General features: G+C 44.5%; 1 protein-coding gene across 14 annotated transcripts in view; it reads right to left on the bottom strand.

Annotated features, from left to right (window-relative positions):
- Nrg1 (neuregulin 1) overlaps window positions 1-13962 on the bottom strand; it is a 1053401-nt gene that overhangs the window by 192595 nt on the left and 846844 nt on the right. For 9 of the 14 annotated variants that reach the window (NM_001271128.2, NM_001271125.2, NM_001271127.2 and 6 more), the window contains 1 exon segment: window positions 1752-2195. In NM_001271128.2, coding sequence (NP_001258057.1) covers window positions 1752-1851 — 100 coding nt within the window. In that variant the 5' untranslated portion in view covers window positions 1852-2195. 14 annotated transcript variants of the gene reach the window in all.

Here is a 13962-nt window from a genome sequence, read left to right as displayed (position 1 = left end):
AAAGCTTGCTACTGAAAGAGTCGCTACCTAGTCAAGCCACCACCCCATCTCAATTCAGGAGAGCAACTAAGCTCTCAGGCCTTCCTAACGCTTGAACCCTTTAATTCAGTTCCTCAAACCATAAAATTATTTCGTTGCCACGTAGTAACTGTAATTTTGCTACTGTTATGAATCTCCCTCAGAAAGAAAGGGTCCTTTGGCTCGCACCCCCCTAGGGTTGCGACCCACAGGTTGAGAACCACCGGTCTAACCAGCCCATGCAAACCATTGATAAAAGCCACAAGTGGTGACAAGTGAAACAGAAAGTTCTTTATACCTTTACGATTCTGGGTCTCTTTAACATACTATGATGACATTAACCCAGATCCCTGTTGTTCCGTACTTTGTTGAGTACAATGTTGCAGTTAATCTCCAAAATATACAGTAAATATTGGGAAAACATCCGTCTACCTTCAGGAAGGCTCACGCGGGGTAATTAAGGTGAAACAGATCAGCAGCGCCTTTTAAGCGGGCCAGTGGCTAAACAATTACTCTCTGTTCGGTTTCTGTTTTGTTCTAAACCTTACTTAGGGTCCCTGCCAACAACCCAGGTTCTGAAATGCTGAGCGAATCCAAGGAGCGCACTAAGAAAATGTGGTTTGTTTTCTTCCTGCACGGAGCAGATATTTCTGCTTATCTCCTTTAGGCACAGACTGCACAAGTGTTGTTAATTTCCCTGAAGTACTTCACAATGTGTGTTGGGGATGCTCTAAGAGTCACAAGGCATCCAGATCCACTGTAGGGGACTGCAGAGGGACGGTAAAGACCCTCTCAGGCGCCACCCCTTAAGCATCTATTTAATAACTCTGACAAGTTTTGGTCACAGGCGACCTTTTATACCTCTTCTGACCAAGTCAATGTAATAGCCTTCCCTTGAGATATCTAGGGTGGCAGTGGCCTTTAGATTGCGCTCCGACGGTGGATTAAAAAGATCTGGTAACAAAAAAACCTTAACTCCCCCCACCCCTTTTTCATTCCATATATAATCGGTAAGCAATGGGGTTCAAAACCTGGGGTAAATTGTTCCTTTCTGACGTCTCTTGGGAAACTAAACTAGCCATCTTTTATCAGGGCAACCCTGAAAACTTCAACAGCTGAAGCCAAATTTATTCAGAGCGGACCTGAATCTTGGCACCGGGTCAGGTTCTGCGTGCTTCGCTGACCTTTAGGAATCCCTCTCAGCCGCTCTGGCTTTCTCTATCGCCGCACGCAATCAGAGCGATCCTAGGCTCGCACAGCGGCTGTCCAACCGCTTCCCTCCGCCCACCTCGCGGACGCCCGGGCGCCCACACCACCCTTTCCCCGACCACCCTCCGCGCAGCCCGGGCCCAGGCGGAGGGGCGCAGGCTCTCGAACCCAGAGCCGGTTCCCGCTTCTCTCGCTAGAGGGCAGACCCGGCCCGCTCAAAGTCCTCGGGCCGCAGGGCACGCGCAGCCCGTAGGGATCCCGCAATCGGAGCCCCACTCCCGGGCTGGGCTCCGCGATTGACGCGGGGACCGAGGGCAGAGCCCGGGAGCGCGGCGCACAGCCGACCCCAAGGGCCCCGGAGGGATGACCAGCAGGCTCGGGGTGCGGGAAGCGCACGGGCACCAGGTGGAGGCAGCCCCCGCACCGCAGCTCGGGGACCGGGTCAGGCGCCAAGAGAGCTGAGCAGGGACGCACGGGACCAGAGTAGGTGCCCGCCTGGGAGCAGCGGAGCGGCTGGCACTCACCTGGGCTCGGGTCGCCCTCGGCGGGCCCGGGCTTCCCGCGGGATCCCCGGTCCTTCTTCTTGCCCTTCCCCTTGCCTCTGCCTTCTTTGCGCTCAGACATCTCGCCGAAGATGAGCGCTCTACGCGGACCCGGTTGGGTGACGGTGACGCGCGACAAGTTTGGTCCAAGGGCTTGCAGAAAAGTTTGTCCCAGGAGGGGAAGAGCCAGTGGCCGGGCTGCTCGGGAGGCGTCGCCTGTCGCCTGCAGGAAGCAGCGTGGACTCGATCACCTGGAGCGTCCGCTCAGTCTGGAGTGGCTCGGAGCTGCTCTAGTGTCCCGGGTCCCTCCGCTGCCGGCTCTGGAGTGGCCTCGCTTCGGTGGCTTGTCTCGCTCTCTTACAGCCCGAAGAGGGAAAGGTGATCACAATCCGGTCTGCGCTCGCATCTCCCGGCAGCTGCGGCCGCTGCGCTGCGCTCGGCTCCTGCTGCCCGCGCGGTCCGGAGTTCCCACAAGTTTTGGGGAAGTCCTAGCCGGCTCTTTTTCAATTGCCCGCAGGTTGGACGCAGGCGCCTCCTTCGCACCCTCCCCTCGCCTCGCCCCCTCCCTCTTCCCCACCACACCCCCACCCCGAGGCGCAGACACGCCACCGGGAGGAGCCTGAGCTGGGCGATCGCGGCTCAGCCCCTTTCTTCTGGCAGCCCGGCCAAGCTGGGGGCGGCCGAGCCCAGCGGCTGCCGGGAACTCCCGACAGGGGTCGCTGGAAGCTGCGCTGACACTGCCACAGCCGCCGCCAGACCGAACGGAGCAGTCTGGAGAGCCCTGGAAGGGACGCTGGTGCTAGCAGTCCCTGGCAGGCTGCTGAGCTGATCCAAGCCTTGAAAAGTGCGTGGTAGGGGAAGTGAAGGGTGGAAGATGGAGAAAAGTTTGTAACTGTAGCACCTGCTCCACAATGATTGCTCTGGAGACCTGGAATCCCAGGGAGGGGGAGGAACAATTGCTATTTCCCAGAAGGGTTCAGAGTTCATTTCTCTCTGTTTTAGGGAAGTTTCTCTCTGGCACTAAGGGCGAAGGTGCAGTCTGGGGTGGAACGGAGTTTGAGGTACTGAGGAAGGGTTCTGTGAACTTCAAGCATGAACAGTTTGCACTGATGTACCATCAGCCACTTGAGCACGTGTCTGCCTTCCTGTGCCTAATAGCATGACTATTGGATTTCCCATCTCCATTTTAAATACTCACTCTAGCTTCTTCCTAAGCACAGATATCTCTTTCTACAACTTAATTTCCAAAAGAACTAATGAGCCATAATTCACCATCGACAGTAACGAGTCTAAGGTGTGTCGGTAGGGTCAGATCCTCGAGTGAGGGAGTGAGTTGGGACCGTAGAACAATGAACTGTGTAGTCCAGATCTTTAGTTCATTAATGCCACACACACACACACACACACCCCTATTAGACTTTCTGAGAACTGCTAGTGAATTCTAGTTTTCCTGTATCCAGGTAGAGAACTCTGAGGAGGAGTCAGAGGCCAGAGTAGTCCGCACCAAGAAGTGATTCACATTGGTCTCCGTGTAGAGACACTGTCATCAACACACACACTTGTGGCCAACTTAGCCTGCTCATTTACAGTGGTATAGAGTTGTGGTTGAGAAACAGCTCACACCAACGATCAATACTCTACAGCTATCCCACTTTCAGGGTGATTTGGCTCCTTCCTTTTGACTTCCTGGAGTTAACACTAACAGACCCATTGCTGTCTACAGCTTTCTCTGTGTTCTCTGGCTGCCATGATCTAAAGAAAGGTGAAATCCAGAGTACACCTTTCACACATGGGTGGGAAGGGAAGTGGGCAAGGTGTTCACTTAAATCGTCTTAAGAATCATTTATATATTACTTTAACGTTCCCAGGACTAAGAATCAAACTCTGTGAGATGGGTGCAATTGTTACGATATCTCTATAGTACTGACATGGTTTTTTATTCTAAACCTTTAGCGTCCAGACCTCTTGGTAGCCTTCCAGCAAATACCACATACCAATCTCCCTGTGCCAAACAAGCAGCAGAACCCCAGGAAAGTTTCTGACTCTAGGAAAAGCACTGCTCAGCTTTTCAGAGTGGAGGGGAAGTGGCCCCAGAGCCGGCCGGAATAACTCCGTTTTCCCAGGAGGGGCCACTGCTCAGCCAGCAAGGGGCAGCAAGCAGCTGAGAGTAGAAACCTTTTCAGTTCACAGGGTTGTTTGTCTGGAGGATGTGAGGCAGTTAGAGAGCTGAGATTTACTAACCCCATGTCGTCAAAACACCAGCATTTTAGAACCCAAGGACCGGAAAACAAACTTGCACTTTGGAACTTAAAAACTAAATGTAAGATCTTCCCAAATACTTGGGGTAATCAAAACCCAAGGCTACAAGAACACCAACTTCTATCTCTTGTTCCGGGTCTGAATATGTTACTTTCCCAGAATGCCTTCTTAGTGGTGGGAGTATCTCCATGAGGCTCAAAGGAGACTACACTTCCTGAAATTTTTCTGTTTGAATGAAACCACTGTGACAGGTGAAAAACCTCCAAACCATTTTAACCAAGAAAAATGACTGATGCTCCAGTAACTTCAGAATAAAATACCAGCCATGTTCCCATGGAAACTGTGGGGGTGAGGAAGGATGGATTTGACGAGGAAGGAAGAGTAACTAGCATTACATGATTTTTTTTCCTAACTTGGTTCGATGATAATGGGAGAGGGGGAGAAGCGGACACAAGAATTGCAGCAGTAGGTGTTGACAGAACTTTCAAGACACATAATAGAGTGCCACTTGAACTTCACTGCTGCTTCCTAGAAGTATGCCCAGATTCTGGAGTCCTGTGTTATTGTCAATTGAAGCTGAATTAGCAGGAAATTCACCGCAAAGCCATTTTTTTCCTACTAATGTATTGTTCAACTCTTAATTCTCTATGCTATTTTGTGTTAACTTCTTGAGTGTATTTTACTACGTGATTTACAACCAAACGAAAGATTAACCAAGAAGCCATTTTCTTTGGTAGCTAAATTATTTATGAAATTTGTCAAGACTTGAAAATTGTCCTTAAATTATTCATTTCTGTGGTCATTAAGCAGCAAATGAAATGGTTTTGTGTTTTTAAAAATACCTTGGCTGGGTTCGGTCCCCAGCTCCGAAAAAAAAGAACAAAAAAAAAAATACCTTGGAACGGGCTTAAGGACTTTTAAAAAAAAAAGTGTTCTTTTAAAAAAAAAAACTATAAAAGCAAGTTTTAGGTGTAATCTCTAAAACTCTGGAGGATGAGGCAAGAGTACCACCAGGGGCTGTAAGGCCAGCCTGGGCTTCACAGGGAGACTCTGTCTCCATTAAAGAAGAAAATCGAGCGCAAGGCCCTGGGTTGGGTCCCCAGCTCCGAAAAAAAGAAAAGAAAAAAAATGAAGAAGAAGAAGAAGAAGAAGAAGAAGAAGAAGAAGAAGAAGAAGAAGAAGAAGAAGAAGAAGAAGAAAATTGCAAACAACACAAACCAAAATAACTGGTTAAATAGAATATATTAAATGTTAGCTTTAATGAAAACATTTCAAAGTGAAATAACTTTGTGATTTTAATGAGTTTGTTATGTTTTGCTCGGCTCCGGGAAGAGGTATCATGTATGACTTGCCAACTACCATCTGACACACCAAAGTGTCAACTTAGGTCAACTGGCAGAGGACCAGGAAGTTCTGAAATCACCCCAAGACATGAAGGTGAGATGCAGGGGTCCTCTGTAAACCAACAGCTTTCACAAGTGCCATCGTTTGCCACGGCAGTTTTCTACTTCAAGCCTTGCCTTTGAGAACTCGTAGAATGTACAAAGCTGGTTGAATATGTCCTTTTAACAATCCCTTTCCATTCCAAGAAAAAAATTAAAGAAAAAAACAAAATAAAAAAGAACTAATGTGATTTCATTTTTTCCCCCAAACTTACATTCTTGACAGGAATGAGAGCTAAACCTGAAACTTCAGATAGATACTTTTTGCTTTTTAAAGTAAAACAACAACAGAGGTTTATGTTTGAATAAGTAAAATGGGATAACAAAGATTGTTTTTCGAAAATCTTTTGTGACTGATGTTGATAGCACCTGAATTAATGAAAGGAAACGATCCCAGAGTCAAGTCCACATCGGTGTGATTCATTCGTGTACCAAGTTTCTCCCAAAGTAATGCTGGACGGTGGAAGAACACAAATATTGTCCTGGTTCACCTAAAACTAAAATCTTGTGAGAAATACATAAAGAAAACTCAGCAAGGCTACATACATCTTCTAAAGCCTGAAGCTCATAAGTTCGCCCAAACGTTTCGAAAGAAAACAGAGCCAAAATGCAAATGTAGAAACACAGGTTTGCCATGGCAATGGAAATCAGAGATACGTGTATGCTTCAATATGAGGAGCCCTGGGCTAACTCCACACACCCAGGAACAAACCAACAACATGGGTACAAGAACACTAAAGGGGCTTGTGACAGTACCCAGGCCTCAAAAAGTCATTAGCTTCAAGAAGAAGTCACCTCTACTAACTCCAAGTATATTCTGTCATCTCTACCATGGTTATAATAATGTACAGGACAATGATATACTTGGAGATTAGACAATATCCCTGTACACACTGTCCCTATAAATAACACATAAGCAAAAAATTCGTGCAAAACTGAACAAAGTACTCCTGAAAAGCATGGCGCCCTAGCAAAAACTGAGGTGATCCCTCCATTACATTTAACAAACAATGAATAGAATCGCTAATTAATCACATTCTATCTGCTGTGAAGAAATTTGTATAACAAATTTGTGAATTTATAATCTCAAACATTCTAAAACAGGATGGGTAGGTGGCTCTGCTCCAGTGACTTGAACAGTTACGACGTGCTGACAATCACCTTTGTTTGTTGTTACTATTAACGACGATTAATCATGAGGATGCTCCCATGGTCCACAGCTTAAGTAGATGATGCGGCTAATATTAATGTTCATTTACTTTCCTCCCCAAACCCTGCTCTGTTTCTTTCCTTTGCCATCTTCGCAATTGGACTTAGGTCCTTACACTGCTAGGCAAGTGTGGTCACCAAGCTGAAGTCCAAACTGTCCTTTTCTTTTGTAAATTTAGCTGATATCGTAGCTCTCTGGTGACGAGGCAAATATATAACTCAGTGTTTTACTAAAGTACTTTAATTCCCTTTGAGAAAAGCATGCCACCTGACTGCTGCTTGTCATAAAACACTGGCAATACTCAGAGGTGGGCAAGGGCTTACTTGACTGACACATCCATGCAATCACAGTCTGTCACAGAGGAAAGTCCAGGCAGGAGCCTGGAGGCAGGGGCACGTTTTTCAATCCTAAATAACAATTCTCCCAGATTGTAATTATTTTTTTTTTTGTGAAGTATTTACTAATCTGCTTCTACTGGGCATGCATCTCCCTGAGGACAGACTATTTTATATCCAATCTTGTCTAACACTGCATGTATCTAAGCCAGTATATAATTTGTTAACTAGTAAACAGATTAAGACCAATACAATTTCCTTCCCACATCCCATAAGACTGTGAGATACATTTGAATATGTACTTCTCGATCTCATTTTAAATGGTAATTATGCATATAATTATCAAGCCTAGCATTTTGTGGTAACTTCTGTTAAAACAATCTATTGGTTGATTAATTTTCGTTTATTACAATGCTGGGGGTGTAACCCAATATACTTGTGTGTAAATAGAGAAGCCCTCTATGTAGCCAATAAAAGAAACCCTTTTCAAAACAAATTGAAAAATAAAAATCTTGGTCCGGAGAATTAGCTCAGCCGCTAAGAAGCCTTGTGGCTCTTGCAGTGGACCTGATTTCAAGTCCCAGCACACATGGTGGCTCACAAACACCTGTAACTCCCATCCCAGAGAATCTGTTGCCCTCTTCTGACCTCTGTGGGCACCAGGCATGCTCATAACCCATAAAACAACAACTCAATAGAGGGAGAATTCAAAACATAATAAGTTAAAAATCTTCACTTATCTCTCCAGTCTCTAACAGGTGAGATGGTGGCTCCCACAGAATGACAAAATGTCAAGGTGTCATTTAAATGTCTCTTTAAATTGCTGCCTTTGTGAGTTTCACGTGTGTGCCACTCTTACTGGCTTCATTTATTCCCTTGGTCCAAACCTACAAACAGAGCATCATGAGCAGGCTTAATGACCTCTCCTTGCCCCAAGCCTGGGATAGACAGTTTCTCTCTCCATCAGATTATTTCTCATTCCACACAACAGTGGGCTGCCTCCATTCAGTCACTGAATCAAGTGGCCCTCCCTCACGGTCTTGGAACCAGCTTGGAGTTTAGCTTTAAGTCCTCTTTACATTCTGCTGTGTCCCACTGTCTGTATTCACTTCACACAGCAGATGAAAATGGGTTTCTCTGTGCATCCTCCTAGCTCAGACTCTGTGAACATTTAATATATAGCCAAGAGAGAAACCAGATGCCTTGATGGCTTTTAAGCATCAGCCCACAAGATCCTCTCCAAGGTTAGCATTTTTCCTTTGAAATCCACTTTCTCGTGACTGGAAAAGGTGTCCTCCCTATTAAATGTATAATGATGCTAAAATATAAATTAAATGCTGTGGGTGATGAATTAGCATGTCAAATATTTGAACAGCAAGAGTAATTTAGCAGGTCAATTCCTTTCTGTAGGTTCCATAAAAGACACCTGGTAGGAAGCATTCTAAAACAGATTATAGGAAATTACTTCAAAATGTCATTAGGATAGCTGGGCTGCAAAGAGCTGACCCACACTATTCCACTTCTGGCCCAGGCAAGGAATAATACCACAAGTATTTTAACCTCTTTCACACGTAATTTGAAGCTTCTTACTAAAATCTTTATAAAAATGACCCTTCTGTGTTCCCGTGTGTCCTGGGCCCAATACTTCAAAGGTCTGAATCCCTTGATAAGGGATTTTTGTTCCCAGCTGAGCCAACCGAGAAGTTCTCAGTGGAATGTTCCAGTCATCTCCAGCCTGGATCTAGACCTGGAAGTTAGAATATTTTACAGACCAACTGTCAACACTCTGAATATAGGAACTTCTGCGTGGGTACATTAAAATTCATGTATGTCTTTCAAACCTTCTTCATATGAGAAAAGAAATTTACAAGTATTAATAACAAGAATAACAAGAAAGTAAGGTATCTTTTAAAGGTGATTTAGTAAAACAATTAACCAACCTGACAAAAACCAAATGAATGTCCAAAAAAGAAAATAAAGAAAGAAAGAAAAGGAAAGGAAAGGAAGAAATAGAAAGAAAGAAAGGAATAGAAAGAAAGAAAAGGAGAGAAAGAAATAGAAAGAAAGAAAGGAATAGAAAGAAAGAAAAGGAGAGAAAGAAATAGAAAGAAAGAAAGAAAGAGAAAGAAAGAAAGAAAGAAGGAAAGAAAGAAGGAAAGAAAAGGAAAGGAAAGAAAGGTAGAAGGAAAGAGAAGAGGAGAGGAGAGAAGAGAAGAGAACAAAAACACGGTGAGCAACGTACAGAAGATAATATTCATATGGAAAGTATTAAAGTGTTGTCTTTTTTGCTTGATCATGAAGACTGGGTTTGTTCCAACTCTTCCCCAAGGGTACAGATGAAACCACCTGTTCACCTGTGCACACATCAGTGTTTACCTGTGAGCGAGTGCATGTTCGTGTGCCTGTGTCCCTAGGGCTTTGTACATGGTAGGGCAAGCACTCCGCCACTTAACTGCATGCCCAGCCTTGAACACACCTCCGTTATAAGGCACAGGAAGTTTTAGTCTCACCTAGGACATTATCCGATGTACAGAAACCCTAGAGTTTATTTTAGTTATTCAAATGACTACATAAGAACATGTTCAGAGTTCGTACTTCTCAGTGACATTTCTTTGGCTCCAGATTGTACTACACTATTTTGGGTTCCCATAAAACATGAGACCCATACACCCAGGTGATTGTAGTCCTGTGAGACTCCTATCTTTGAAACTGACCCAAACTAGCCCTGGTTTTGCAGTGCGGAAGAGAAAGCTTTTGGCAGCTTCTCTCCTATTCTGGGATGGTTTGACTCCATTTTCCCTTCTTGTTGATATTTCTGAGAGAAAGTACTACAGAATGACATGAAGAACCATTATTTACATGACAATAAGCACACCCCTGTGGCACCGGAAAGGGCTCCCTGGGTAGAGCACTGCTTTTAGAGAATCTGAAGGTGATTCCCAGAACCCACATCCAGCACTTCTCGACTGACTGGACATCCAGGTCTAGGAGAAATATAAAACCTTCCGGCCTCTGCGGATACACACACACACACACACACACACACACACGCACGCACGCACGCACGCATGCACGCACCCACACACATGCACGCACGAGCGTGCGCACGCATGCACGCACCCATGCACGCACCCATGCACGCACACACACACACATGCACGCACCCATGCACGCACACACACACGCACGCGCACACACACACACACACACACACACACGCACGCACGCAGACACACGCGCGCGCGCTCACACACACACCCCACATGCACGCACGAGCGTGCACACACACACACGCACGCACGCATGCACGCAGGAGCGTGCACACACACACATACGCGCGCATGCACTCATGCATGCACCCACGTATTCACACACACACACCCCACATGCACATACACTCAAAAATTTTAAGAAACAGAGCTTGCTGAGTCAGCAATTTGCTGAGAATTTTTTTATATTAAACGGAAGGTACCGGCGTGTCTGTATTATGGGGGTTATGGGTTTGGTTCCACTCAGTCCTCTCATGTATGGGACATAACCCCTTTTCCATTAAAACATTGCCAAGGGATTCCTTTCCCCCTTGTGTGCACCTGTCCCGCGCACTGCGGTACCAGATCGCCCCGAGAAACCCATCTTCTAAAAGCATCATTCCGTGACAGGAAACTTTTTTATGAGCCTTTCCTTTCACAACAGACATTCTTAGTTCTTGCTGTCTTATGCTCTCATGGAATCCGTCGCCGGCCTCCCCTTCCGGGAGTAATCTGGTCAGTACTCACAGACGGCGTTTGACTTCCTCCTGCCCGGGCCTGCTGATGAGTATCCACTCATGTTCAATTGTCATCCACGGGACTCGGAGAGTAGCTGGTGAAACTTCTCCTGTCTCTTTCGCTAAGGTTTTTATTTTTGCCGGTTTTAAGCACCGCTGGCCCTTGGCCCGCTCTTTAAAATGCTTTTCTTCTTAACTGCATGCTAATCCTATAAAATGCCCCTCACTGTCATGAGCTCAAACGTTAATCCACAAGTGTATATCTACTACCCTGAATTTTGTCTGGATTCCAAGACTCCATTTCTTTCTTTTTTTATCATTTAATGTGCACTGGTGCTTTGTCTGCATGTTTTATATCTGGGTGAGGGTGACACATCTTGGAGTTACAGACAGGTGTGTGTTGCCGTGTAGGTGCTGGGATTTGAACCTGGGTCGTCTGGAAAAGCACTCTGTGCTCTTACCCACTGGGCTATCTCTCACTCTCCCCAGACTGGATTTCTATTTCAAACTAGACACACTCAGAATACAAGGCCAAACTGAACTGTTCAGGAACGGTTTCCATTTTTCTTCTTACATCTTGCTTCTCTTGACTACCTCCAGATATTTGGTGTCCTAGTCCCTGGCCATTCACCTGTGGGGCATCTCAGTTCTCTCTCCCTCCCTCCCTCCCTCCCTTCCTTCCTTCCACCCTTTTTCCTCCACCTCTACCCTTCTCTGGATCCTCTGGCATTCTCGCCCTGAACTTCGAAGTTCTCCTTTAACTCCTGTGGTTTCAGTTCTCACAGCCCGCTATTCTTCCTCCTGCGACCAGAGTTAATCTTCTAAAATACAGTTATTATCTTGTCAGGCCTTAGTGGGAAGACTCTACTAGGTTCCTGCTGCTGTAACTTTGAAAGTTCTCCATGGAAGCTGGGCATGTCCTTCCTGGTCTCTCTGACAGGTAGCCTCCCTCTGTCTCTTCTGTACATCTGGTGTTCTCTGGCCACACCAAACTGCACATACTTTTAACTCTACAGTGCCAGTCACATTGTGGAGCGTTTTCTCTACCTTGAATCTCTTCCTCATCTCTGCGTGGTAGGGTTTCTATACCGTTCGAATCAAAACTCACATCTTCTGTTGTTGCTTTTATTTTTCTGATGTTCCCAATCAGAGCTAATTGATGCTGTTAATCTCAAATCGTGTGTGTGTGTGTGTGTGTGTGTGTGTGTGTGTGTGTGTGTGTGCGCGCGCGCTCTAAAAAAGCTTCAGAAGTTTGCATATGTTTTCGGCATTCGATTTCCTCATTGTAACATATTCTGGTTTAATGATTCTTCATGAGCCACCATAAGTAGATACTTTAAATTTCAGGCGATCTTTTACTTATAATTTTTTATAAGTAAAATTGAATATATATGTATATATTTCAATTTGTTATTTATTATTTTACTTCAAAGCTATCTTTCTGTTATGAAGTAATGAAATATGTGTATATGTGTGTGTGCATGTCTCTCTGAGTATGTCTACGTACAAATATATGCATATACATCTCTCTTTTTCTCTCTACGTATATACATACACATATGTCTGGGTGAGGGTATCACATTTTGAAGTTACAGACAGGTGTGAGTACATATACATATATTATATATATACATATATATATATATGGAGAGAGAGAGAGCAGAATCTAAACATATGTAAAGAATTCTAAGTTTGTATTTAATTTTCCTTTACAGAAAACATGCAGCGTTGACCAAGTCTAACTTTTTGCCTCAGTTCAGACTAGATATCCAGTAGCATATGCAGCATTATTGAGCCAAAAAAAAAAAAAAAGAAAGAAAAGAAAAGAAAAGAAAATCGTAGTTCACAGGGTTTCCAAAACAAAGTCACTCACTTCGATTTCCTACTTTCATATGCTTACATCATCCTCAGCCTTTTGCTTATGTAGTCTACATTCGATACCCTTATAGCCACAAATTCTCACATAAAGATAGACTTATTACTCGGAGCATGATAGTTTATGTGCTATAAACCCCATGCGAAACTTCGTTTGTAAAAATTTCTGGAAAAATTAAATTTATGCACGCAGTCGTGATCTTGGTTTCTGAAAACCTCAAGTGTAGAGGAAGCAGCAGGGTTGCCGACTTTGCCATGAACCGGGGTGAAAACCTGACGAAGAGGAGCCTATCCTCGGGAAAATTCCAGGCGATCAGAATTCTGGTTGTATTTATCGCTTCGCAGACGTGCATCATCTGCGAAACGAACGTTATCATCACTTGTACGTGTCCACTCACCCCTGTGAGGCTCAAATGAGCAAGAGCAGTGCTCTGACCAAAGTTGGTGATGCAAAGCCTGGCAGATCTTCTGGATGTTACTGTCCCCTGACTTCTAGTGGCCTGGGCTCCTGCCAACCGGCATAGATGTTCCCACAATCTCTTTATGAATTCAGGCCAACTTCGCAAAAAGATGCTTTATGCTTAATAAATATACATTTTACTATTCTAATTACTGAATTAATTTTTGAATGGTCCCAGGCCATACTACCAGTACGACTGCTAAGAATAGTGATAAAAACCTGTGCATCTCTCTAGGCTTCATATCCACCACACTGCTCTAAATCCAGTTCCTAATAGGAACTGATCATGGGTTTTCTGGTCTTTAAAAATCTTCCCAGTCAGAGGAAGCAGAGAGATGGATTTTTTTTAAAAGTTACTCAGTCTAGTACAATAGAGTTATCCCCTGATTCCAACAGGATTGAGGGACACAGTATAACCAACTTAGGCTTAAAAATAATTAGAAGCAAAAATGGTATGTGGACTGAGTATACACAGTAATTTCCCCACCATTATTCTATAACATCTATAAATATTATATGTGTTAGGTACAATAAGTAAATTAGGTACAATAAGAGATGACTTCAAGTACACTGGGGAAGCTGTAGGTAATGTGGAAATGCTATGCCATTTGATGTAACAGCTTTGAGCGTATGCAGCTTGCATATACATGGTCTCCTAGAACCAAATATTCATGTATTCTGAGAGGTGGTTGCATTATGGATATGACAAACAGAATAGCAAGATAATGAACACAATTCTTATTCCCAACTAAACATACTCTATATGACCTCCCTGCCTCCATTAGAATCAAATGGTGACAATTTCCATCCAGCCTAAGGATTCTGACCTACTCAAAGGAACCCTTA

This window comes from Rattus norvegicus, chromosome 16, assembly GCF_036323735.1.
Source record: "Rattus norvegicus strain BN/NHsdMcwi chromosome 16, GRCr8, whole genome shotgun sequence".
Lineage (NCBI taxonomy): Eukaryota > Metazoa > Chordata > Mammalia > Rodentia > Muridae > Rattus > Rattus norvegicus.
The sequence above is the reverse complement of the archived record's forward strand: the minus strand, read 5'-3'. Positions and strand labels throughout refer to the sequence as shown.